The sequence below is a fragment of the Opisthocomus hoazin genome, chromosome 15, assembly GCF_030867145.1.
Source record: "Opisthocomus hoazin isolate bOpiHoa1 chromosome 15, bOpiHoa1.hap1, whole genome shotgun sequence".
NCBI classification, from domain to species: domain Eukaryota; kingdom Metazoa; phylum Chordata; class Aves; order Opisthocomiformes; family Opisthocomidae; genus Opisthocomus; species Opisthocomus hoazin.
The window spans coordinates 23,455,798-23,481,873 of record NC_134428.1 but is presented as its reverse complement, the minus strand read 5'-3'; the positions used below and the strand labels follow the sequence as shown (position 1 = coordinate 23,481,873).

At 68.2% G+C, this 26,076-nt stretch overlaps 2 protein-coding genes across 3 annotated transcripts; one reads left to right on the top strand and one right to left on the bottom strand.

Moving 5' to 3' along the window:
• Nucleotides 1–54: 54 nt before the first annotated feature.
• FLII (FLII actin remodeling protein) lies at nt 55–10,684 on the top strand. Its single transcript, XM_075436151.1, has 30 exons — nt 55–184; nt 923–1,033; nt 2,105–2,176; nt 2,339–2,419; nt 3,057–3,142; nt 3,298–3,459; nt 3,565–3,668; nt 3,741–3,916; nt 4,003–4,160; nt 4,292–4,376; nt 4,655–4,802; nt 4,919–5,052; nt 5,154–5,366; nt 5,469–5,648; nt 5,722–5,804; nt 5,884–5,958; nt 6,491–6,574; nt 6,640–6,811; nt 6,886–6,990; nt 7,201–7,392; nt 7,526–7,714; nt 7,794–7,933; nt 8,040–8,265; nt 8,450–8,604; nt 8,737–8,797; nt 8,897–9,025; nt 9,111–9,217; nt 9,497–9,602; nt 9,689–9,754; nt 9,913–10,684. Exons 1-30 carry the CDS (start codon nt 122–124, stop codon nt 10,045–10,047), a joined length of 3,798 nt encoding a protein of 1,265 aa, XP_075292266.1. The 5' UTR covers nt 55–121; the 3' UTR covers nt 10,048–10,684.
• Nucleotides 10,668–23,478, bottom strand: LLGL1 (LLGL scribble cell polarity complex component 1). Of its 2 annotated transcripts, none has more exons than XM_075436153.1 (23): nt 23,200–23,478; nt 20,783–20,880; nt 18,744–18,825; nt 18,548–18,663; nt 18,001–18,159; nt 17,766–17,928; nt 17,539–17,674; nt 16,764–16,818; nt 16,467–16,624; nt 16,150–16,367; nt 15,948–16,015; nt 15,476–15,629; nt 14,965–15,069; nt 14,459–14,751; nt 14,221–14,374; nt 13,990–14,143; nt 13,620–13,900; nt 12,702–12,966; nt 12,490–12,601; nt 12,329–12,399; nt 12,106–12,229; nt 11,940–12,019; nt 10,668–11,698 (listed from the first exon to the last, which is right to left on the bottom strand). In XM_075436153.1, the coding sequence occupies exons 1-22, from the start codon at nt 23,278–23,280 to the stop codon at nt 11,941–11,943; spliced, it is 3,126 nt and encodes a 1,041-aa protein (XP_075292268.1). In that variant the 5' UTR covers nt 23,281–23,478; the 3' UTR covers nt 10,668–11,698; nt 11,940. The 2 variants fall into 2 exon arrangements, with proteins under 2 accessions (XP_075292268.1, XP_075292267.1); XM_075436152.1 differs by having other exon boundaries at nt 18,533–18,663; nt 23,200–23,382.
• Between the last annotated feature and the right edge of the window lie 2,598 nt (nt 23,479–26,076).

Sequence of the window (26,076 nt, the reverse complement as noted above, 5' to 3'; positions counted from 1 at the left end):
AATTTCCCGCCGAACGTCACCGCCGGGGCGTGGCCCGGCGGCGGCGGGGGGCGTGGCCTGGCGGGGTGGGGTAGGGCGGGCGGCCGCCGGGTCCCTCCGCCCTTCCGCCGCCAGCGCAGCCATGGCGGCCACCGGGGTCCTGCCCTTCGTCCGCGGCGTCGACCTCAGCGGCAACGACTTCAAGGTGCGGGGGGGGAACGGGGGGTGACAGTCCGGGGCCGGACCCCGCACGGCCCTGCCGGGCCCGGCTCGGTCCCCCCTCGGCCCGGCCCCAGCCTCCACAGCGGGGAGCACCCCCCCCTCAACCCGCGGGTCCCCAGAGAGCCAGGGGATCCCCGCCCCCCCCCCCCCCCAGTCCCACAGGACGGGGTGATCCCAGCCCCCCCCCCCCCCCAGTCCCACAGGACGGGGTGATCCCAGCCCCCCACCCCAGCTCCCAGCCCCGTAGGACTGGGACATCCCAGCCCCCCACCAGCTCCCATCCCGGCCCCCCAGCTCCCAGTCCTGTAGGAATGGGCAATCCTGGCCCCCAGCCCCCAACCCCATAGGACGGGGGGATCCCGGCCCCCCAGCTCTCATCGCAGCCCCCCCAGCTCTCAGTACTGTAGGACAGGGTGATCCCAGCCCCCCCCCCAGCACCCAATCCCGTAGGACTGGGGGATCCTGGCCCCCCCCCTCCCCCCAGCCCCCAGTCCCGTAGGGCTGGGGAATCCCGGCCCCCCAGTCCCATAGGACTGGGCAACCCCAGCTCCCAGTCCCACAGCACGGGGGGATCCCAGCTCCCCGTCCCACAGGCCAGGGGCAATCCCAGTCCTCCCCGACCACGCAGGGTCGGTCAGGCTGAGGTCCCCGGCTCCTCACCCTGTGGGGCAGGTGGTTTCCTCAACCCTCCTCCTCCTCCTCTTCCTCCTCCTCCTCGCAGGGCGGCTACTTCCCGGAGCACGTGAAGGCGATGACCAGCCTGCGCTGGCTGAAGCTGAACCGGACGGGGCTCTGCTACCTGCCCGAGGAGCTCGCTGCCCTCCAGAAGCTGGTGAGCGGCACGGTCTGGGCAGGGGACAAGGCTCGACAGCTCCCAGGGGGGCTGCGGGGTCAGACGGGGGCCCTGCGCAGCGATGCCGAGAGCCTGGCGCCTGCCAGCCCCGTGGCTCATCGGCGGATGCTCTGGTGTCTAATAATAGGGCTGAGCTACGGCGCGCGGTTGAAATTGGATGCAGGAGCTGTTAGGAGTGGGGTTGAGCCAGAGTTGTACTGGGTTTCACCTTGTTTTCCTAGAAAACCAGACTAAAAACCATGCTTAGATCCTCTGCCCTTTAATAGAAGGGAAGGGTGAGGGTTTAGCATGGGGAGGATTAAGGTTTGGGTGCTTTTTTTCCCCTCCTCCTTCGCTAAAAGATGCGGAGAGCGGTAGCCGGCAGCTGCCTGGCGTTGTTTTTTGGGCGGCTCGACTTTCGTGCGCGGCCGGGCCCTTGGTGGAGCCCGTGGCCGAGCTTTGCTTCGCCGGTGGGGACGTCGTTAAATCGGCGTCGGGCGAACGCAACGCCTCGAACGCTGCCAGAAGTCCCCGTCGCCGCGCCGGCTGCGCGGGGAAGCCCTGCGTGCTGCTCGGAGCCGCGCTCCTGCCAGGTGCCAACATCAAACCTGGCCTCCCCCCTCCCTCCAAGTCTGCTAATTCCTCGTTTTCCTGAGCAGCCGGGCTGGTGGTGCCCAGAGGAAAACAAAAATTTCCCCTGGTCGCTCCTCCGACCCTGTCCCCACGTGTCCGCCCGTCTCCAGACCACCCAGTGAGGAGCGTTTCCAGAACTGGGATCTGTTTGCTCGGGGGCAGCCCGGAGCACCCCGAACCCCACCGCGGGGCTGGGGTGTCCCAGCCAGGTCTGCCCCAAGGACCGAGGGGTGCGGAGGCAGCGTGGGCGCGCTGGGGCCAACCAACCAGTTCCAGACTGGGGACATCCCAGCAGCCTCACGTGGGTCGGGGCTGAGCTCACCCCATGCCTCCGCAAGCCCCCGACTCTCCTGGGGTCGAGGAGCCCCCGGTTTGGTGCTGGGGCCCCACGGCTGCCCCGTGCAGCCCCTCTCTCTGCTGACTGGGGCTTCCCTGCAGGAACACCTCTCCGTGAGTCACAACAGCCTCACCACGCTCCACGGCGAGCTCTCCGGCCTGCCCTGCCTCCGGGTAAGCGTCCCCCTCGCACATCCCACCTGCCTCAGGGCTGGGGTCCCCAGGCCAGCCCCTGGCTCGGGGGGGCACACGGGGATCATCCCTGGCCACCCTGGGGGGCTCGCCGGGCTTGGAGCCGGTGGGCGGCCGCAGCCGTGCCTCTCCCTCTGTTTCAAGGCGATCGTGGCTCGTGCAAACAGCCTGAAGAACTCGGGAGTCCCCGATGATATCTTCCAGCTGGACGACCTCTCGGTGCTGGTAGGTGCATGGAACCGTTGGGTCATTAAGGCTGGAAAAGACCTCGGAGGTCAGCAAGTCCAACCCTCAACCCAACCCCACCGTGTTCTGAAGTGCCACATCTCCACGGTTTTTGAACCCCTCCAAGGATGGGGACTCAACCACTGCCCAGGGCAGCCTGGTCCAATGCTTCACAACTTTTTCAGTGAAGAATTTTCCCTAATATCCCATCTAAACCTCCCCTGACACAACATGAGGCCGTATGTGCGGAGTCTTCTCAGCTAATGCAAGAGCCAGCTCAGACGCGGGGGTCCCGCTCCTGCACCTCGGTGGCCCCTCAGGGAGCGTGGTGGGGCAGAGGAGCATCCAGAGAGCACATCAAGGCTCAGTCATGCTCTGTCTCTTGGACCTTTGGCCATAACTAGCTTCCCCACAGCAAGAGCTGTGCCCTTTTGGTGCCGGTCCTGCGCCCGTGGCTGAGCTCCGAGGAAGCTCCCCGCGTGCTTGTCCAGCTCCTGCTGCCAGGAACCGACCCTCAGGGCAAGGCCCAGTGTGGCTGTAGGCAGCCCGTGCCCCTGAAGATGCCCCTCGGTCCTCGGGATTGGGTGGTGGGTGCTGGGCGGAGGGTGATGCCTGCTTTGCCCTCCTCATGGCCCAGGACCTGAGCTACAACCAGCTGACGGAGTGTCCCCGGGAACTGGAGAACGCCAAGAACATGCTGGTCCTCAACCTCGGCCACAACAGGTGGGTCCAGGCCGGGGCAGCCATCTCCCTCTCGCCACGGCCACTTCCATCTGTCACCCCGCTTCACTCCGGGTCCTACTCTCTGCCTGTCTGTGAGGGAGACCCGGGGCTGGTGCAGGTCGCGGGCAGCCCTGAAGGTCCCCGTGTGCCCGCAGCATCGAGACCATCCCCAACCAGCTCTTCATCAACCTGACGGACCTGCTCTACCTCGACCTGAGCAACAACAAGCTGGAGAGCCTCCCGCCGCAGATGAGACGCCTGGTCCACCTCCAGACCCTGATCCTCAACAACAACCCCCTCCTGCACGCGCAGCTCCGGTGAGTCCCCGTTTTCCAGGCTGGATCCCACGATGCCAGGGTTGGGCCGGGTGCCCGCTCCAGCCCTGACGCTGTCTCTGCCCCGTGGTTCTCCGTGGTCTGCAGGCAGCTCCCGGCGATGACGGCCCTGCAGACCCTCCACCTCCGGAACACCCAGCGCACGCAGAGCAACCTGCCCACTAGCCTGGAGGGCCTGGTCAACCTGGCAGGTAGGTGTGTGGAGCTCTCTCGGTCCCGGCGTGCGTCCGGCCGGTGGCTTCACCCCATCATCTTCCCCCCAGACGTGGACCTGTCCTGCAACGACCTCAGTCGCGTCCCCGAGTGCCTCTACACCCTGGGCAGCCTGCGGCGCCTCAACCTCAGCAGCAACCAGATCACAGAGTTGTCCCTCTGCATCGACCAGTGGACCCAGCTGGAGACCCTCAACCTGTCCCGCAACCAGCTCACCTCCTTGCCTGTACGTCCCTGCCCGTACGCGGTGTCCCTGCCCGTGCCTCCATGCCACGGGGTTCTCCCTCACCCCGCCATCTCCTCCTTCCCTAGTCAGCCATCTGCAAGCTGACCAAGCTGAAGAAGTTGTACCTGAACTCCAACAAGCTCGACTTTGATGGGATCCCCTCGGGCATCGGCAAGCTCGCCAACCTTGAGGAGTTCATGGCAGCCAACAACAACCTGGAGCTCATCCCCGAGAGCCTGTGCAGGTAGGGGACAGCCCGCAGCCGGGTCCGCTCTGTCTCCGAACAGGGGCTGTGTGGTGACACGGGGTCTCTGAGTGTCCCTGAAGGACGTGCCCCTGAGTCTGGCCCCTCACCGACGTCTCTGTGTCCCACAGGTGCTCCAAGCTGAGGAAGCTGGTGCTGAACAAGAACCGCCTGGTGACGCTGCCGGAGGCCGTCCACTTCCTGACAGACGTGGAGGTGAGAACCCGACAGCCCCTCCGCCCCAGCACGTCCCAGGGACCCCGGGGCTGGAGGGTGGGATGGGGTGGGGTGAGGACAGGGGGGCTCGGGGCCAACCCATGCAGTCTGGCACACGGATCAACCCAGACAGGGGGTGGGTTCAGGGCTCCCTCCACACCCCCTCGCCTCACCGAAGCCTGGGGTGCTCCGAAGGTCTCCCGTCCCACCTGACGTCCTCAGTGTCCCTGTGAGCCTGCGTTTCAGAGCGGTGAGGTCTCCCATCCCCTCCTCGACAGATCCTGGACGTGCGTGAGAACCCCAGCCTGGTGATGCCCCCGAAGCCGGTGGATCGGACGTCGGAGTGGTACAACATCGACTTCTCCCTGCAGAACCAGCTCCGCCTGGCCGGAGCCTCCCCGGCCACCGTCGCGGCCGCCGCAGCAGGTAAGCATGCGGGGACGAGGGGGACAGCCCCTGCCTCGGGCAGCGCCCCGCGAAACGAGCCGTGTCCCACGCGAGGGATGGGTGTCCTGGCTGCCTCTCCGTCCCCGTGTCCCCAGGGAGCGGCACCAAGGACCCGCTGGCCCGCAAGATGCGGCTCCGGCGGCGCAAGGACTCTGCCCAGGACGACCAGGCCAAGCAAGTGCTGAAGGGGATGTCGGACGTGGCCCAGGAGAAGAACAAGAAGATAGAGGTAGGGTCTGGGGTGGGAGGGGGGGACCCTGAGCAGCCCACCCCGGGTGGTGGCAGGGACCTGGTTGTCCCCAGCTTGGTGACCCATCCCCGTCCCCGCAGGAGAGCGGGGAGGTGAAGGTGCCAGACCTGAAGACGCGCCGCTGGGACCAGGGTCTGGAGAAGCCGCAGCTGGACTACTCGGAGTTCTTCAGTGAGGACGTGGGGCAGCTGCCCGGCCTCTGCGTCTGGCAGATCGAGAACTTCGTGCCCACGCTGGTGGATGAGGCTTTCCACGGCAAGTTCTATGAGGCCGACTGCTACATCGTGCTCAAGGTGCGTGAGGAGGACCGAGGGTCCTCCTGGGACCCTCTGGATCCAGGCTGGACCCCAGCCCGGGGTCACGGCCGTCCCATCTCACACCCCATCCCTCCGCAGACCTTCCTGGATGAGAATGGCTCCCTTAGCTGGGAGATCTACTACTGGATCGGGCAGGAGGCCACGCTGGACAAGAAGGCCTGCTCCGCCATCCACGCCGTCAACCTCCGCAACTACCTGGGGGCCGAGTGCCGCAGTGTCCGGGAGGAGATGGGGGACGAGAGCGACGAGTTCCTCCAGGTGAGGCCAACCCCGGGCCCCGCCATGGCCCCCGGCCCTGCCTCTCCCACCCTCACCACCTCCCTGCCCTCAGGTCTTCGACAACGACATCTCCTACATTGAGGGCGGCACGGCCAGCGGCTTCTTCACCGTCGAGGACACGCAATATGTCACCAGGTACCGTGGGGGCCGGGGGCTGGGGGGACACGTGGGGCAGGCAGTGTCCTGCGTCCCACCGTGGCTGTCTCTCCCCCAGGCTGTACCGTGTCTATGGGAAGAAGAACGTCAAGCTGGAGCCGGTGGCACTGAAAGGGACATCACTGGACCCCCGGTGAGTGGGGGGAGCGGCCGGGGGATGCAGGGTCCCTGCGGAGGGACAGGGTGCTGGCAGGGTCCGCCCAAGACATCGCAGCTGAGCTCTAGGGTGAAAATTGGCCATGCCAGCAGCTCTCTACAAGGATGTAGAAACTTCTCCCCAGTAGCCAGCGATAGGACGAGAGGCAATGGCCTCAGGTTGGGTCAGGGGAGGTTTAGATTGGAGATTAGGGACAATTTCTTTACTGGAAGAGTGGTCAGGCGTTGGACAAGGCTGCCCAGGGCAGTGGTGGAATCCCCATCCCTGGAGGGGTTCAGAAAACGGAGATGTGGCACTTCATGGTTTAGCGGCCATGGTGGGGTTGGGTTGATGGTTGGACTTGATGATCCCAGAGGTCTTTTCCAACCTTAATGATGCTATGTGGGTCCAAACCTCACTTGGCAGGGCCAGCAGCTGCGGTGTCCTGCTCCGCAAGGACCCCCGGGGCGGGGAGAACACTGGGCACACCCCGCTTTCCCGACTGTCCCCTCACCTCTGTACCCACCAGGTTCGTCTTCCTCCTGGACCACGGCCTCAACCTCTTCGTGTGGCGCGGGAGCCAGGCCACGCTGAGCGGCACCACCAAGGCCAGGTAGGGTTGGCCGGGGTCTGGGGGTGCGGGGAGCCCACCGGCCGCCTCACCCGCTCCCGCCGCAGGCTCTTCGCCGAGAAGATCAACAAGAACGAGCGGAAGGGCAAGGCGGAGATCACGCTGCTCGCCCAGGGCCAGGAGACCCCCGACTTCTGGGAGGCGCTGGGGGGGCAGCCCGAGGAGATCCGACCCTGCGTCCCCGATGACTTCCAGCCCCACAAGCCCAAGCTGTACAAGGTGGGGAGCTGCCGTCCGCGCGGCCGGTGGGACCCTGCAGCCGCCCCTCACCCGCGTCCCTGTCCCCTCCGCAGGTCGGGCTGGGCCTGGGCTACCTGGAGCTGCCCCAGATCAACTACAAGCTCTCGGTGGAGCACAAGAAGAGGCTGAAGGCTGATCTGATGCCGGAGATGCGCCTGGTAGGATGGGACGGGGAGGTTCTCCCAGTCTGACCAGCGAGACTGGTTTCGTGCCCCCTCTGCCTCCAGCTGCGCCCTGGGAGAGGGAGGTTCGGCCGGCGGTGGGGGATGCTCTGCTCTTCCCGGCTGTCTTTTGGGAGCAGGCAGGGAGTTTTCCAGCTGGGAGAGCTGGTGGGTGCCTGACCCTCTTGTCCGCTGCGGTGCCCCCAGCTGCAGAGCCTGCTGGACACCAAGAGCGTGTACATCCTGGACTGCTGGTCCGACGTCTTCATCTGGATCGGGAGGAAGTCGCCGCGGCTGGTGCGGGCGGCAGCGCTGAAGCTGAGCCAGGAGCTGTGCGGCATGCTGCACCGGCCCAAGCACGCCATGGTCACCAGGAACCTGGAGGGCACCGAGTGCCAGGTAGGGCAGCCCCACGGGTGCAGACCCCCAGGCAGCGGTGCTGGGAGGGGGGGCACGGACCCCCTCAGTTGGGGTGCTGGGTGCCAGGGAGGGTGCCGTGGCCCAGGGTGCGTTACCTTCCTCCCCGATTTAGGTGTTCAAGTCCAAGTTCAAGAACTGGGACGACGTCCTGCGCGTGGATTACACCCGGAACGCTGAGACGGTGCTGCAGGAGGGCGGCCTCGCCGGCAAGGTCCGCAAAGATGCCGAGAAGAAGGACCAGATGAAGGCCGACCTCACGGCGCTCTTCCTGCCCCGCCAGCCCCCCATGCCCCTGAGCGAGGTAGGGCTGGGGACCGTCCCGTGCGTCCCGGGTGCCAGCACTGGGTGGTCGCTGGCTGACGGAGCACCTGGGGCCGCAGGCGGAGCAGCTGATGGAGGAGTGGAACGAGGACCTGGACGGCATGGAGGGCTTCGTGCTGGAGGGCAAGAAATTCGCTCGCCTGCCCGAGGAGGAGTTCGGCCACTTCCACACCCACGACTGCTACGTCTTCCTCTGCAGGTGACGCCCGGCTCGTCCCCTCTCCGGGGCTGCTGGACCCCCGCGTCCCCCCATCTCCTTGCCTCAGACCCCCATCCCTCGCATCACCCCCTGTTCCTGCCCTCAGGTACTGGGTGCCGGTGGAGTATGAGGAGGAGGAGGAGGAGAAGAAGAAGAAGGGTGAAGGCAAAGGGGAGGAGGAGGGCGAGGAAGAGGAGGAGAAGCAGCCCGAGGAAGACTTCCAGTGCATCGTCTACTTCTGGCAGGGCCGGGAGGCCTCCAACATGGGCTGGCTCACCTTCACCTTCAGCCTCCAGAAGAAGTTTGAGAGCCTCTTCCCCGGCAAACTGGAGGTGACCCCGCTGCGCGCGGCTGGGGGGGTGACACTGGGGCCCCCCCCCCCAGCTTTGCCTCCCTTCTCCTCCCTCCCCTCTTTGCCCCCAGGGGCTGGCAGGGGGGTGCAGCTGGGGCTCGGGGTTGTGTCTGGGGATGGGTGTGGGGGTCCCCATGGCCTTGCTGACACCCACCCCCGGCCAGGTCGTGCGCATGACCCAGCAGCAGGAGAACCCCAAGTTCCTCTCGCACTTCAAGAGGAGGTTCGTCATCCACCGGGGCAAGCGGAAGGAGAGGGTCAGCCCGCCGCAGCCCAGCCTCTACCACATCCGCACCAACGGCGGGGCCCTCTGCACCCGGTCAGCCCTCCCGCGGGATGCTCCGGCCCGGGCAGCACCCACGGGTGCCGGGCTCCTGGCGGGCTACGCGCCTGGGGGGACACACAGCAGCCCGAGCTCTCGCTGATGGTGCCTCGGGGGCTTCTTTCCTAGGTGCATCCAGATCACCACGGACGCTGCTCTGCTCAACTCGGAGTTTTGCTTCATCCTCAAGGTACCGCTCAGGGCTGAGCATCCTCAGGGATGCTTGGCCGCCTGCCCCCCCCGCCCCCCCCCCCCCCGTTCGGTCAGCGCTGACTCTGCGCTCCCCCAGGTGCCCTTTGAGAGCACGGACAACCAGGGCATCGTCTACACCTGGGTGGGCCGGGCGGCCGACCCCGACGAGGCCAAGCTGGCTGAGGACATCATGAACCAGATGTTTGATGACTCCTACAGCAAGCAGGTGAGCGGGAGGGGGCACAGCGGGGCTCGGTCACGGCTTACCTGGGCGACGGTGACCACGCTCAGCCCCGTCCCTGCCCTTGCAGGTGATCAACGAGGGAGAAGAGCCCGAAAACTTCTTCTGGGTGGGCATCGGGAGCCAGAAGCCCTACGATGAAGACGCTGACTACATGAAGCACGCCCGGCTCTTCAGGTGGGTCCTGGCCCAGGCAGGGCTGCTCCACTCTGTACTGGTCCCCATCCTCGTCCTGGGTGCCCTGGGCCACGGTGGTCTTTACCAGGGGGGTCATTCATCCCAGGCGAGCCAGGGCACGGCTCCCCGTGACAGGCAAAGGCCTTCTCCCACCTCTGTCCATCCCTGGGCATCAACCAGCTGAGACAGAGCTGCTCCATCACGTCCCATCCCTCTGCGCGAGCCGCGTCCTGACAAACTCACGTCTGTGACGCGGTCCCCGTCCGGCTCTCCCCGCAGGTGCTCCAACGAGAAGGGCTATTTCTCCGTCTCGGAGAAGTGCTCCGATTTCTGCCAGGACGACCTGGCTGACGACGACATCATGCTGCTGGACAACGGGCGGGAGGTGAGCTGGGGACACGAGGCCGTCCCGCGGCCGGGGGTCTGCCCCTGGCTCCGTCGGCTGAGCCCGGCTGCACGTCCTTGCCGCAGGTCTACATGTGGGTGGGCACCCAGACCAGCCAGGTGGAGATCAAGCTGAGCCTCAAAGCCTGCCAGGTAGGGCCTCCCTCCTCCTTGCTGCTGGTGGATGGAGAAGTTGGGGTTCATCTCTCCTTGGGGCCCCGATCCTGCCCCACACGTGGCGGTGCGGAGCTCCCACCAGCCCCGGAGGTGGGCGAGGGCCAGGGGACCCCCACGGCTGCGCTCTGCCCCAGGTCTACATCCAGCACATGCGCTCCAAGGACCCCGCGCGTCCCCGCAAGCTCCGGCTGGTGCGGAAAGGCAACGAGCCCTGGCCCTTCACCCGCTGCTTCCACGCCTGGAGCGCCTTCCGCAAGCCGCCAGCCTAAGGGCACCCCGGCGCCCACCCCCCCCATGGCATGGCCGGACCCCCCCCAGCCCCGGCCCCCTGCGCTGCCGCACACGCCTGCTCCCAGCCCGGCCCCACGGCTGGAGCCGCTTCTCCCCAAGCTGGGGCCAGCGGGGAGCACTGGGGCTGTCCTCTGCCCCTCCCTTCTCCCAGCATGGGGTCCCACGCAGCCCCTTCCCCTCCTGGGCTGGGGGGGGGGGATATATGGGGCAGCGTGAGCCCCCATTACAGCACCGCCGCCCCAAACCAGTGCCGAGCTCCCCCTGTAACTGGGGGACGGGAGTGTTTCCCAGTTTGGGTGGAGGATGCTTTGCTAAAGAGGACTGGGGGGAGCGAGGGGCTCTCAGGCTCCCAGCCGCCCCCACTGTCCTGGGGGGCAGACCCCCCCCCCCCCCCCCCCCAGCAGTACCCTATCAATAAAGGCTGCACTTCTCACCCCGAGGCCGTGCCAGGCTCTGACTGCGCCCATCCCCCTCCCAAGCAGGGTCCCCCCACCCTGGTCCTGCCCCCCGGACCCCCCCCCCCCCCCCCCCCGGCTCCAAGCCCACCGCCGAGGCTCCCCCAACACCCGCAGCCCGGGCAGTTGATATTAAATGCTTTATTTTCAATATTAAAAACCAGTATTTTTAATAACTAAACAATGCTAAATTCATCTTACCAAAAAAAAAAGGGTGAGGTGGGGGGGGGTTTCTACCAGGGACACTACAGCCCCGGCGGGCAGCGACGGAGCCCACGGCCCCCCCCAGCCCCACACGTACCGCAAGAGAGCCGGGGGGGGGGCAGAAACGACCCCGGCTCCCCAAAATGAGAGGGGCAGGTGCCAGGCTGAGCCCCTGGGGGGGGGGGGGCAGAGCCAGAGGGGGGGGACAGAGCCGGCATCTCCGCAGCCCCCTGCGAGGATGAGGCCGGGCTGGGGAGCTCAGGGGGGGATTTGGCACAGTGAGACCCCCCAGCGTGGGACAGCCCCATGCCCCATCTGCCCCCCCCCAGCATGGAGCAGGGCAGGAGCCGGCGTGTCCCCCCCCGCCCCAAACCCACCCGTGGCAGGAATTAGTGTCAGACAGGAGCAGCAGGCACCGAGCCCAACCTGGAGAATAGCCCTTGGAGAAGCCACTAAGAGAAAAAGGCCACCTGTGACCCCCTCCGGTGCCTGCTCAAGCCACCGGTGCCCACCCGGGAGCTGAGGGGACCACGCTGGGCCCCCCCAGGGAAGGGGACAGTCCCGGCAGGCCGGGGACGGGGCTGTAAACTGCAGGGAGCCGGGCATGTAAACACAGACCAAGGGATGGGGGGGCCGCACCTGGGGGCTCCCAGCCCCCCCCCCACCTCCCCGGGGGACGAGGAGGGGTCCCCGAGCCCCAGCCCTGCCCGCGGAGCCGGGGAAGCAGCAGCATCCCCCGGGAATGGGGGGGGGCAGGGGACAGTGACGCTCGACCATGTATAAAAAATGAAAATTATCTTCCCCGGGAAGAGTTTGTGCCCCCCCGAGCCCGGCTCGGGGCGGGGGGGGCGAGGGGGGAGCGTGCCGGAGCCACGGCTGTTAGAGAAGAGGCGAGTCTACGTTACGCGGGGAGGGGGGGTCCAGTCGAGTCTCGCGTCCCGGGAATCCGAGCAGGGGAGGCCGGTGACGCCTGCGGGTGACGCAGCCCCTGAGGAGGGGACCTGGGGGGGTCCGGACACGCTACACCCCCCCCCCCCCCCCAGCTCTTCTGCAAGCCCCAGGGAGCGCAGCCCCATCCTCCCGCGAAGGATGGGGACGTGGGGCATGGCACGGGGGTCCCGGCTCCCAACCCCATGGCACCCCAGGGTTTGCAGCCGGAGATGCCACCCGCCCCGTGCCCACCTGGGGACCACTGCCCCCCCCCCACGCACCTCACTTGATGAGGATCCCCGCAGGTCGGGCATCGTCCTCGCTGGCGTTGCGCAGGTTCCTCTCCGCTTCCTCCGAGGACCTGGGGCAGAGCGGGGTGAGGGGTGGCCGGGGGCATCACCGCGGCCCCTCGGAGGTGGTCACACCGTGTGTCCCCCCCCTACTCACGCCAGGAAATCCTTCACTTCCTCCACGGTGACGTCCCCGGTGGTGTCCAACGGGTTCTCCATGCTGCTGTTGGGCGAGTCGATGGGACCGGGCGAGAAGGCGGCCGGGTGCTCCTCGGGGGACCCTGGGGAAGCCATGGGGATGGGAGGGCTTGGGGGGCAGCCCCAGAATGGGGTCCAACAGGGGACGCGGCGCGCGTGGCGGGGACGGGACGGTCACTCACGGTCGCTGTCGGTGGGGCTGCGTGGGACGTGGGTGCCGTTGGCCTGCGGCAGCTTCGGCGTCGAGCTGTTGCTGGAAGGAAGCGCGGGGAGAAGTTACAGCCGGAGCCGGGGCCGCGGGGTGGGCGTACAAAGCCCCCCGTGTCCCCGGGGCGCGTCCCACCTGAGACAGGTGTCCTGCAGCCGGGTGACCTCCAGCCGGCACAGCGGCTCCGTCACGTTCCTGGCGCTCAGCGAGAAGCGCTCGAACTCAGACGGCGAAATTAGGTAGAAACCTAAGGAATTGGGACAACAACGAGCCTCAGGGACCCTTCGCCGGGGCTGCAGCCCACCTCCCCGGGATGTCACCCCCGCGCCACGGTCCGGTGCCCTCACCCTGCCCGTGCTTGGTGAAGACGCAGGAGGCGATGCCGCTGATGTCCTCCTTGCGGATGCAGCCGTAGTGGACCTGGGGCCGCAGGCCGGGCACGGTGAAGATGTGGATGTCGCCCAGGTTGGTGAGACAGGCCAGGCAGTTCTCCAGCCGCTCCTCGGGGCCGGCACTGGCCAGGCTCACCAGGGCCACCTTCCGCACCCGGCAGCCCTCGTGTGCCGTCAGCTTGAACTTGGTCTTGGCGCTCACTTTGGGCAGCGTGAAGACCTGGGGGGGGGGAGGGGGAGAGAAGAGCTGATGCTGCAGGAGAACAGGAACCCACAGGGTCTCGGGGGGCACCCGAGCAGCCCCCCACCATGGGATAAGGGCAGCATGGTCCCCTTGGAGCCACCACCCTGGGAACACGGCACAGGAGTGTCCCAGGTCACCCTCCAGCCCCATCCCTGCGCCCAGGGTGACGGGGCCACCCACAGAGGACGCGGGATGTGTTCATAGAATCACAGAATGGGTTGGAAGGGACATTAAAGCTCATCTGGTTCCAACCCCCCTGCCCTCAGCAGGGACATCTCCCACCAGCCCAGGGTGCTCAGAGCTCCATCCAACCTGGCCTTGAGCCCTGCCAGGGAGGGGGCAGCCACAGCTTCTCTGGGCAACCTGGGCCAGGGCCTCATCACCCTCATGGGGAAGAATTTCTTCCTGATATCTAATCTAAATCTGCCCTCTTTTAGTTTAGAGCCATTCCCCCTTATCCTATCACTACACCCCCTTGTGAAAAGCCCCTCTCCATCCTTCCTGTAGGCCCCTTTAGGCACTGGAAGGCTGCTCTAAGATCACCCCAGAGCCTTCTCTTCTCCAGGCTGAACAGCCCCAGCTCCCTCAGCCTGTCCTCCCCCCCTGCCGCAGGGTTACCCCGCACTCACCTTGAACTGCTCCTCGGAGGAGATGAGCATGGAGTGGCTGCCCTGCATGTCGGGGGCCTTGGCCAGGTCCCGCGAGACCTCGTAGGGCTCGGGCAGGGGGTTCCCCCGCCCATCCAGCACCGCGATGGCCACCACGGGCGCCCGGTGCATCAGCTGGATCTCCTTCCCCAGCACTGCTTCCACCGCCCGCTCCGAGAACTTCTGCGACGGCACCTCCAAGGCGTAGGCGAACACCGAGCCCGAGTTGGTCCCTGCCCACATCGTGGGGCCGTGGTGGGCGGCTGCGGGGATGGGAGCGGCATCAGAGCCCCCCGCCCCACGGCGCGGGAGGCTCAGGGGACTTTTCCCCGGGGTTGAGGGGGGGTCTCACCGTCTCGGAGGAAGGTGTCGGCGAAGTAGAGGCACCGCACCACCCCCGAGAGCGAGTCGTCAGCCGAGCGGGGCTCGATCCGCCGCTGCACCGGCGTCATCTCCACCTCGGGGGGTCCAGCCTGCTCGGCCAGCTGCGCGTTGGCCTCCTGCACCTGGGGAGGGGGACACGGGGCTCAGCCCCTGCGCGGCGGGGACGGGGAGCGGCCGCAGCCCCCCGCTCCCTGCCCACCTTGCTCGAGGGGCTGCTGGCGTTGAGCCTCTTCTTGCCGGACACACGGCTCTTGCGGATGCGGCGGAAGGATTGCCGCAGGGACTTCTTGAGGGACTTCACGCGGGACAGGGGCCCCTCCATGGCCAGCGAGTCGTTGGGGTGCAGCGTACACCTGCGGGCACCGACGTCGCTCAGCGCCCGGACCCCCGCCACGTCGCTCCGGGGTGGGGGGGGAGGTCCCCTGCACCCCCCATACCTGGCCAGCACGGGGTTGCGCCGGTAATAATCGAAGAGCCCGAAGCCGTGGCTGGTGCCGAAGGCCACGAGGTTCCACTCGGAGTGGAGGGTGACAGCGGTGACGGCGGCGGGGGGCACGCACTGCACCAGCACGCTGGGCTGGAAGCCGGGGGCGAAGGGCAGGGGCCCGTTCCTGGGGGCCAGCCGGTCGTGGCCCTTCCAGGTGAAGCCCTCGCGGTCCTGCAGCAGGTCCACGGTGGCCACGCTGACCGCGTGCTCCGACTTCTCATCGCTCAGCTCCAGCACCAGCACCTGCAGGGGACAAGCACTGATTGGGGGGGGGGGGATGTGTGCTGGGCTCCCCCACGGCTGCCACCCAGGGCTAAACCCCGCGGGTAGGAGCCCTTCACGGACAGGCACGGGGGTCTGCAGGGTCTGAAGCCCCCCCCCCCGGTGCTGTGTTTCCTCAAGGGGGGAGCCGAGAGGTGCCCGGCAGCCCCCGCTCTGCCCCCCCCGTCGCCCTACCTGCCCCGCCGTGCCGGCCACCACCATCTTGGCCGTGTACTTGCAGAGAGCGATCTTCTGCACGCCCAGGCGCGGGTCGTCGCTGTAGGGATCAAAGCAGCCCACCTGCGGGTGGGGAGGAACGGGGGGGGGGGGCTGGGTGCCTTCACACAGCGGCGGGGCAGCCCCCCGGGGCACCACCGCAGCCCCCCCCCCCCCCCAGCTGCGGGGCACGGGCTGCTCCGGGCATCGCGCCCAGGAAAGGTCGGTCCCCACGCGTCCCCCGGCTCTCCCCGACCCCCCCCACGCCGGGGCAGACCCACGGAACAAGTGTCCCTTGTGTCCCCACGGGTTGTCACGCCACAGCTGCGCCCCGAGATGGGGGACACGTCCCCGCACGCGGCCGGGACGGCTCCGGCGGCTGCAGCCTCGGGGTTTGGCCCCCCACCCTCACCCCCAACCCGGTGCCAGCGGAGGCAGGGGGTTGCGGGGGTCCGCAGCAGCGTGTCCCCCACGCCGGGGGGGACCTCACCTTGCGGAAAGGCGGCCACTCCTCCTCGCCCGCCTGGTTGAGGCTGTCGTTGTGCTCGCAGTCCGTCTGGAAGATGCCGGCGGTGCCCAGCTTGTAGAGGGGCTTCAGGGAGACCCCCGAGGCGTCCCAGAACCGCACCGTGCCGTCCTCGTGCCTGGGGAGGAGAAGGGGGGGACAGGAAGGCCCCTGTTAGCGCCGGCCCTGACATCTGCTCGGCTAACAAGAGCTGCCTGTGTGCTGCGGCCACCGTGCCAGAACGGGGGGGGACAAAGGGGGGACAACGCCGCGGGTGACACACTCCTGCCCGGCCATTGAGCTGAGCGAGATGGGAGCAGCCCACCCCACAACAGTGGCTGCACCCCCACCCCATCCCACCCCCCCACCGCAGGAAGGGGCTGAGGACGTGTGGGTGTGTGTGTCCCCAGCACATTTTGGGGTTCCCAGTCCCCCTCCCCGCTGCCAGGCCACTCACCCGGTGAGGAGAAGCCCCCTCTGCGTGGGCTCCTGGGCCAGGTTCTTCCCCCCGTCGATGGGCCAAGCCTGGAGGGTGAGATGGAGGGAGGGATGGAGGGAGGGATGGAGCCCACCCGTGGGAAGAGGGAGCAAGCATCGCCCCTCCGCCAGCCCGCCCCGGGGGAGCTTGGGGACTCCCCCTCCCCACCCCAATCACCCACCGCAGCGGAGAGCCGGGGGCTCTGCTGCTCGCCGGCGCTGACGATCCTCTCCCAGAGCTTGAGGGGGACGTTGGAGACGTGGCAGGAGCAAGTGATGGCGGAGGAGTGGAGCGGCGCCAGGTACGGGGCGGGGATGGTGGGCCAGCCCGGCGTCTGGAGGTCGATGGCCACCAGCTCTTCCTCCACCAGCACCACGAGGGCACGGGGGTTCTCAAAGCCTGGGGAGGAGGGGGGAGACGGCTGCTGCTAGCGGAGACCCCCCCCACCACCACCACCAGCACCCCCCTGCTCCCCGGGGCCGCCCCGGCGGGACGTACCCCCCTCGGCTGCCTCGGCGCTCTGCACGGTGAAGAAGTCGATGACGCGGGAGGTGAAGTCGAGCGTGGCCAGGGTCTGGCCCTGCAGCACGCTGACGCAGTGCCGGTCGCCGTAGCTGGCCCGCGGCATCCCCCCGCTGAAGATGATGAAGGGGTTCCTGGGGGGATGAAGCAGAGTCCATCAGACCCTGGACACCGCACAGCAACCTCCCCACAGGCCATGTCCCCCCAACCCAGCCCGGCTGCTTGGGGTGGGGGGGACGCCAGAGCAGCCCCCCCTGCGCCGCGGGGACGTACCCCGACTCGCAGGTTCGCCAGAGGATTTTGCTGATGGCTTTGCAAGGGAACGGACCTGAAACGAAAATATCAACCCCCCCGCTGCAGCACTGGGACGGGATGATGAGCCCCCAACCCCAGGACCCCCCCAGTACCATAGCAGATGGTGGGCATGATGGGGATATCAGCCCCCAACCCCATGACCCCCCACCCAGTACCGCAGGGGATGGTGGGCGTGACGGGGCGATGAGCCCCCAACCCCGCAACCCCCCCAGTACCATAGGGTATGGTGGACAGGACTGGGCAATCTGTGACCCCCCCCAGTACCGTAGGGGACGGTGGACATGACAAGGAGATCAGCCCCCAACCCCATGACCCCCCCCAGTACCGCAGGGGATGGTGGACATGACGGGGCGATCCATGCCCCCCCCCCCCAGCACCATAGGGGATGGTGGACATGACGGGGCGATCCATGTCCCCCCCCCCAGTACCATAGGGGATGGTGGACAGGACTGGGCAATCTGTGACACCCCCAGTACCATAGGGGATGGTGGACAGGACTGGGCGATCCATGCCCCCCCCCAGTACCGTAGGGGATGGTGGACACGATGGGGCAATCGGCCCCCATCCCCGTGTCCCACCCAGTACCGTAGGGGATGGTGGACATGACTGGGAGATCCGTGCCCCCACCCAGTACCGCAGGGGATGGTGGACATGACTGGGCAATCTGTGCCCCCCCCCCCAGTACCGTAGGGGATGGTGGACAGGACTGGGCAATCTGTGCCCCCCCCAGTACCGTAGGGGATGGTGGACATGACGGGCTGCTGGGTCCTCTGGCCGGCGCCGCCGACCGCCCACACCATGTACCCGCCGTCGCTGTGGGAGCTGACGATGCTCTTCCCGCTCCGCTCCCAAGCCAGGCTCTCCAGCTGCTGCAGGGGCACACGGGGAGCTCGACACCCGGGATATGGGTAGGGGGGACACAGGGCTGTGGCCCCGCCAGCCCCCCACTGGCCCCGGTACCTGGTTCCCCAAGAAGAGGTGCTGGACGACGCGCGTGCTCTGCTCCCAGAGGACCACCAGCCCCCGGCTGTACCCGACGAGGAGCCGGCTGCCGTCGTGTGGGTGCTCCTGGACGGACTCCACCGGCCCCAGCGCCTTCCCGCAGCGGTAGTCGTCGGGGACGCTGTGTGGGGAGGGGGTCAGGAGGGGCCGGGGGTGGCGGGGAGGGGGCCGCGGGGGGCTGGCAGGGGCTCACCTCTGCAGGATCTCATCCGGGAAGAGGGTTTTGTCCTCCAGCAGCGTCAGAGCGGGGAGGGCGAGGAAGTAGACCGCGCCGCCCTCCGTCCCCAGGCAGGCCACCGCGCCGGCCGACGTCGGCAGGACCACCGTCACCCGCGTGATGCCGGGCGAGCAGCTGGGGGGGGGCACCGGGGGGTTGCGTCAGGTTGGGGGGAGCAGCGGAGAGACCCCCAACCTCCCCTGCCCCGATGCCACGTCCCCATCCCCGCTGGCCCAGGGGACGGGGACAGCCTCAGCGCTAGCAGTAATTAGAGCCATTAATCACCCCCCCGCCCTGCCAGCACCCACAAAACACCCAGGGCTGCGTCCCCCCACCCCCCACCGCAGCATCCCAGTTAGGATCGGTCGAGCATCCCAGTAGGAAAACCACCACCACCGAGGGGACCTTGGCCACCGTCCCACGGCCACCCACTCCCACGCGCCGTTCCCAGCCGCAGCCCCACGGCGGGGGGGCAGCTGGGGACCCCCCCACCCCCCCAGGCAAGTACTCAGCGCCGCCGGACCCTGGGCGTCCCGGGAGGCCGAAGCTGCGGGTCTCTTCCAGGTGGGAGCACCCCTCCTTCTGGCAGATCTCCCAGAGGTGCAGCGTGTTGTCGTCCAGCAAGGAGAGGAGCCAGCCCTGGGTGGGGGTGGGGGACACAGTGGGTGGGGGGGAGCCCAGGGGCGCTGTCGCTGGGCCCCCCAGGGCCCCCCATCTACCTGGCCGGGGAGAAAGTGCAGCTGGGTGACGGTGGCCGTCTCCTTGTGCAAGCCCGTCAGCTCCACGCCCGGCGCGCCGTATCTGGGGGGGTCGTCAAAGAAGCAACGAGGGTAGAGCCCCCCCACCCCATCCTCACCCCAGCGAACGCCTGGACTCCCCCCAAATTCCCCACCCCAGGGCTGAGCATCCCCAGCGCCGGTGGGGGATCCACCGAGCAGCTCCAACCGGGATGCCCCGGGTCAGGATGCGGCCGGCACATGGCCGGGGCGGGCGTGCGAGGGCTCGGCCGGGTGTGCGAGGGCTCGGCCGGCTCCTACCCCCTGCCACCCCCTTCTTCCTCGGCTGCAGGGCCGTGGCGAGGCGCCGGCAGCACCGGCAGCAGGGTGGGGTTTGGCATGCGCCGGCACAGCCTCACTCACCCGACTGGTCCCGGCTCCTCCGCCGGCAACGCCGCGCCGCAGGAACCGGCGGCGGGACCCACGCGGCAGCTCCGGCACCGCGCGGTGCGCCCGGACCCGCCGCTTCGCTGACCCCCCCGAACCCGGCGAGCCGCTTCTCCCAGCCCGGCACCGCCGGTGCACGGTGCGGCACGCCGCGTGCCGGGGGTCTGCGCCCACCATGCCCTCCACGGTCATCGCCCGCCATGCTCTCGGCGCGGAGAACTGGCCCGGCGGCTCTGCCCAGACCGACTGGCAGGAGCTGTTTGGCAGCGCCGGGCACAGCCGCGCCGGCACAGCCAGGTCAGAGCCGCGGAGGGCTTGGGGACACGCAGGGGGGTCTGTAGGGATGGGGGATGCCACCCACCCTCACCCATCCTGGGTGCTTTCCCCACCCAACGGTGCCGCTGGTCGAGAGGCCAGCGGCTGGGGAACGCCAGCAGCACCGGCTCACCGTGACGAGGGTCCGAGCCCAGGACCCCCCGCTGGCCCCAGGGGATCCCCCAGGCTGTGGCATCCCCAGATGCCGGGCTGTCTGCAGCCGGATCCACCCAGGGAGCACCCATGGGTGCCCCCAGTAACCAGTAGCACCAGTCAGGCCAGCTCCGGCTGCCGCCTCGCCTGGCCCCGGCTTCTCCGGCAGCGTGAACCTCCAGAATCATCTTCTCGGTGGCAGGACCGTGTCACCCCGCTGCTGGCCCCGAGCCGGGTACCACCCCGAAAACGTCCCCGTGGGGCACCGCAGCCCCCCGTAACACAGCCCCCCCGGCCCTGGGGAGGGGGGGGTTTGATCCGGGGGTGGCCGGAGCCAGCACCCCACGGCGAGGCGGCCGAGCGGAGCGGCCGGCGACGTCGCAGCCGGGCTGGCCCCGGCAGAAAGAGGGGAAAAAAAAATGAATAAATAAAGAAAAACCAAGAAAAAACCCCCCAAAACGCCATCTTTGTGCTTGGGAGGGAGCGAGCCGCCGGGCTGGGGGAGGGAGAGCGCAGCGGGGCCCCCCCACCCTGACCCCAACCCCGATCCGGGCGCAGCCGCCCCCGCGTCCCCCCCGCATTCCTGCGGCGCGGGGCCCCCCGAGCGCGGCCGCATCCAGCCCTGGCCGGCGGCCAGCAGCCCTCCGAAGCCGCCCTGCACGCCGCCGGCAACAAAGCGCGGCCGGGCCCCGCGTCGCCGTGGTCAGAATCCCCCCCCCCCCAAACCCAGGACCCCGGGCTCAGCGCCCGCCGCAGCCCCCCCCACCCCACAGCCCCTTGTGGGGTTGAGCCGTGGTCGCCCCGAAAGCGGCAGGAGCTCCCCGCCGGGATAAGGGAGGTGACACCGGGAGGGACCCCCCAGCCCGGGACGGCCGAGCCCCGTTGCTCTCCCCTGGGGTCTCGGGCAAGGTGGGGGGGTTTCCTCCAGCCCCCCCTCCTCAGCCCAGCTGGACGCAGGGACGGACGGAAGGACGGACGCTGGTAGAGTCGGGGGGGGGACGAGGGGCTGGCGGATGGGCTGGCAGCGGCACGGCCACGTCTCCCGGTGCCCCCCGGGATGGGGGCAGCCTGGGGGGGGGGGCTTAGGGGGGGTCCTTACCTCCGGCCCTTGGGGTTGAAAAGGATACAGCTTGACCGCTCCGGCCTTGGTGCCGATGGCCATCACGCGCAGGGCAGGGTCGTAGGCCAGGGCGCTGGGCTGGCTGGGGAAGCCGTGCTCCACCGTCTGCCGTGGGGACACGGGGTCAGAGCCGGGACCCCCCTGCTCCTGGAATCACCCCCCCAAAGCCCCCCACGGCCCCCCTCTCACCCCCACCCTGAGCTTCATCCCCGCGATGGAGGAGCATGAAGACGCTGCCTTGTCCCCTGCTGCCACCAAGGTGGGGTCCCTGGGGAGCGGGGGCACCCACTCCTCACCCAGTTTCCACCTGACACCCCAAGATGGACCAAACCCAACGGCCACACCAAGCGCTGGGTGAGGTCTGAGCTTGGTCGAGCCCCCCCCTCCCCAGCTGGCACCCTGGGGAAGGGACCCCCAACCCTCAACCCCTGCTCCAGGAGGGACCAGCGGGCTCCAGCTCAGCCCCACCAGCAGGCAGGACCCCCACCACGACGTCCCCGGGGGGGTCCGCGATGCCGGGCGGCAGAACCAGGCGAGCGGGACCCAGCGGGGACGTCCCCGTCGGAGCCGCGTGCCGCCCGCGGGCACCTTCCCAAGGAAGTCCCGGACGACGACGACGACGTGCCCGGGCTCGCCGGCTCGGGAGGGGCTGGCAGCGGGGGGACGCGGGGGGCACCCACCGCCCCGGCCCGCGGCGAGGGGACCGCGGGGCTCCCGGGGAGCAGCCCTGGGGCAGCTTGGCCGAGCGGCGACGGCGCGATCTGACGATACGGAGCCAGCCTGGCCGGATCCCGACCCGCTCCCTTTGTCTGGGGACCGAGGCGCGCACCGGGGTGGCTCGTCACTGTCACCGCCAGCGGCACCCCGGCTCCCGAACCCCTCCGAAGCGACACCGTCCGGAGCATGCCACCGTCCCCGGCCCACCCAGGGGGTCTCAGCCTGGCTGGAGGGGGGGGGAGAGTCAGCGGGCGCCTGGGTCACCCCACATCCCCCCCACCCCGGGATGCACGGCGCGCTGGGGGACGGCAGCGACGTGGGGACATCCCGGTGATGCTTCAGGCCGGGGGGGTGACACGATGACCCCGTAAAGACCCCCTCAGCGGCCTCCCAGCACCCCAAGGCCGGGTGGGGGGACGCGGCCGGCAGCCCCCCGCATCCGGCAAGCCGCGCCGGCCCGGCCAAGGCGCGTTCCCGGCCAAATTACAGCAAATCCCAGGCGGAACTGGAGCTCGGGAGGAAAAACAACCGTTAATGGGAGGCAGGTGGGCAGGCGGGGTCGGCCGCAGGGGGGCTGCTCCCGGCCCCCCACGCCGGGACACCCCACTGGGCACAGACCCCCCCCCCGAGTCAGGCAGGACGCGGCCAGGGGAGCATCCCTGAAAGCGGGGGGCTCCGGCTGGGCTCAGCCTCGCACCCCAGCTAGACCCTGGCCCGCAGCGGTGAGTCTGGGGGGGGGACAGGACAGGACTGGGATATCCCCCCCGCCCCCCAGCCCAACATCTCCCAGCCTGGCCCCGCTGTGGGGGTCCCCAGCGTCGGTTTGGGTGAGCAACAGGCGGACGAGCGATGCCGGGATGTTGCCGACAGACGGACGGACACAGGGCCAGGGCAGGAGGACGGTCCCGACACCGCGGGGCTCCGGGGATGGGGTCCCCCAGGGGGGGCAACCCGAGGGCTCACAGGGTCCCTCCCCGGGGGTTTGAGGAGCCGGGGGGGTGGGAGTCCCCACCCTGCATGAGGGGGCTGAGTGGGAAATCTCCCCGGTGCTGGCGGGGGGGCCACACTCTGACGCCCCCAGCCCCCGAGGGACACGGCTTCGGGGTGCCAGGGGACCCCAAGCCCCCCGCCCCGGGGGTCGCCGCCGTGGCTCTTCCTGCTGAGAGGGGGGGTCCGGCCCCCCCACATCCCAACCGTGCGGGGGGTGAGGGGCTGAGCCCTCCCCCCAGGGGGCACGGCGGGGGCAGCCGGGGATGCTCCGGAGCCAGACCAGGGGGGAGGGGACCCCGAAAGCCGGTGAGCCAGGCCCGGGGGCACCCCGAGAACCGGGGAGCCCCCGTCTCGGTAGGGCTGGAGGATGTCACACCGGGGGGGGGGGTCGCCTCCTGCCCCAGGGTGCCCTCCGGGCGCGGGAGGGAGATCCCCCGAGGCGGGGTTGCCCGCTGCACCCCACGAGGGTCCCTGTACCCGCCGGGGGTGCCCGCTCCCCGCGGACCGGGGGGGTCCCGGTGCGTGGCCGCCCACCGCGGCCGTGCCCCCCCACTCGGGAGTCCACACCGCTCCCGGGGGGGCGGTCCCCCCGCTCGGGGGGTGCCGGGGCCTCCGCTACCGGGGGGGCGGGGGGGGGCCTTGCCCGGCACTCCCGGTGACTCCGGGTGTGTGTCCCCCGCGGCCCGCCGCCTCGCCCCCCCCTCACCCCGGGCGCACCTTGCTGAAGGCGAAGAGGTCGTGCCGGAGCCGGTCGCGGTGGGGGTCGGCTCCCTGCCGCCGGAACCGAAACTTCATCATGGTGGGGCCGGTGGCGGCGCGGTACCGGGCGGGGCGGGGGGGGGCCGGAGATCCCGGGGGGCCGTTCCCGGGGGCGGGCGGTGGCGGTGTCCGTTCCCCGGGAGGGCGGTGCCGGTCCCCGGGGGGTGGCGGTGTCGTTGCTTGGGGGTCCCGGTCCCGGTCCGCGCGGCGAGCCCGGGACAGGCACCGCCGCGGCGGGGCGGGGCACGGCCCTGACGGACAGCCCTCGCCGCCAATCACCGCGCGACGCCGCGCACGGCGCGGCGCCGTCCCTCCCACCCGCGCTGCGCATGCGCAGCCGCGGGGGCCGATGGGATTTGTAGTCCCCCACCTCATTCACCCTTTATTTATTTTTTTTTTTTTTTTTAATTTTTTTTCTTCACCTCCCTCTCCTTTTTCTTTCTTTTTTTCTTCTCTACGGGGTGGTGGGGACAGCGAGGGAAACCCCTCCTCCAGACCTCTCATCCTGGGCGCAGGGGCCTTCACAACCACGGATCCAAGGCTTCACCCCGGCCCGCAGGCCCCACAACCATGGGGTGGCCTCAACAACATGGCGGCACCTTGGTCAGCGGGGCCTTGGCCGGCAGGGCGATGGGCACGGCCCTGCTCGGCGCATTCGCGCCGAGCGGGGCCGTACCCATCGCCCTGCCGGCTCCTGCCATTAATATTCGAGCCCCTTTCCCAGCTGGCGAGCGATTGTCCCCACCATGACACCCAGCATGGCCGTGCCCCGCTCCTCCACGGCATCGACCCAGGGTTTTGGGGTGAGTCAGCCCGGGTAGGGCAGGGCTTCCCCTCCCTGCTGACTAACCCCGGCCCTCGGGGTGATGCCGCATTGAGGTGAGGCGGAATTTGGAGCGGAAAACGCTCTGGGGGTGAGCGGGGGCCATGGCCCCGGTGACCCAGCGATGGGTTCCAGGATGGACGGAGGGAAGCCCTAAGGCAGGAGGATGGGTGATGAAGACGACGTCACCAGACCAGGCAGGAGCTCACCGCAGAGGAAGAGGAGGAAAGACACCGTGTGAGGCCGCCAGACCCCATCCAGCCATCCCCACGCCACTGCACACCCACCCACCGCCATCTCCCTTTTTCACAGGAGGAAGGCGCAGAGCAAGGGGCTCCACGTGAGGCCGAAGCATGGGGTGCAGCCCCCCCTGCCCCACCAGCAGTGACAAGCCTAGGCGGTGGAGCAGGGCGGAAGCCGGAGCGTCCACGTTTGCTCCCCAGCGATGGCGAGCAGGAGGAAGAGGAGGGCAGCGAGGCCCATCCCTGCTTTCTAGGGCAGCGTAGGAGGGACAGACGCCGCGTTTGGCCGCTCCATCCCCGGGGAGCCGGAGACTCCCTTTATTTAGCAGCGGTTCCCAGCTCCCCGCAACCTCGTTTCCGCCGGCGGGGAAGCAAGGCAGACATCCCAGCCGCCGGCACCACCACACAGGCAGGCAGAGTGATGCTTTCTGCTTTTATTCAATTAATGCAGCAATCTATACAAGGAGAAAAAAAAAAAATAATAATGAAACCATGAAATTCCAAACCCTGACAGTGAAGAACCAAATTCTTCCTAAGAATCAACCAGAATTAAAAGATTCCCCCCGCGTCAGACTGTACATAAAATAATCTCTGCCCCATTTACAGCGTTTCACACAGTACTTCTCGTATCTCAAACTTCAGAACTGTACAACTTTGTTACAAACCACGCTTTTTCCTAGGAAAAGCTTACGGAAAAAAATATTGCCACTTTCTTTTTCATTTGTTTATTTTTATTCGTAACAAAAAAAACAAAAAACAAAATTAGAATCTTTAAAAAACAAAACTAAAGTCAGCCAGAACTTGTAAGTGTGGGCAGGGGCGCGGTAAGGAGCAGAGATGTGCTTCTTGGCCGAACATTTCTCCTCCCAACCGGGAAAGGGAACGCTTTTGGCAGATAAAAGACGATTTGCCGCCGGCGGGGGTCCAGTCCCCGGCCCCCCCGAGCCCTCCTCAAGCCTGGCAGCCATTTCAACCCATCGGGCTCGGATCACGAAGCAGCGAGCACTAGGTGCTCACAGCCTCGGAACCCAAAGGGCCGAGTTCTGACCTCGGCTGGTGCCAGAGCCCGCTCACCTCCAGGACGAGCCAAGCCTCGGGACAGGGATCGCAGCTCCCGGGCGTCACGGCTCTCGCCTAACAGCTGGATGAGAGCTCTGCAGGTGCGGGGCCAGATGTGGCAACGCGGGCTGCCGGCAGCCTGCCCTGCCGAGCCCAGCCGGGCAGGGAGCCTCCCCAGGCCAGCTCACCTCTTGCCGCCGGCAAGCAGCCCTTCCTTCTCTTCCTACGGACGTAATGAGCCCACGCAACCGACGCCAGAGCTTTAGCTCGGTCGCCGAGTCTTCTCAAGATACGGCAAGAGTAACAAACCCCAATTCCTCGTGCTCTTTGCAGAAAAGCATGGACAAACCCCACCTTCCTCCCCCTTCCTTAGGAAAGACAGTTCTGGTGGTCTGGGCCGTGGGTCTGGGTGCGTGGGGTCATCACACTGGACGCAGCCTTGTTCCCAGTTTCGGGCTGAGCGGGTGACACCAACGACACGCTGCGGGTGGATGAAGAGGAGACCGGACCGCGCGACCGGACCAGAGACACGGCAAAGCCGACGGGGTTAGGTCTGTGCACGAGCCCGGCCCATGGAGCAGATGGGGAGAAGTTCTGCCTCCAAACCGTAGCTCACCACCCTCCATCCTCTGCAGCAGACCCGTGCCACCGACCTGACCCTGAGTCTGCCGGCAGCCTGAGGTGGCCGGTGACAGAGCACAGACACGGGCA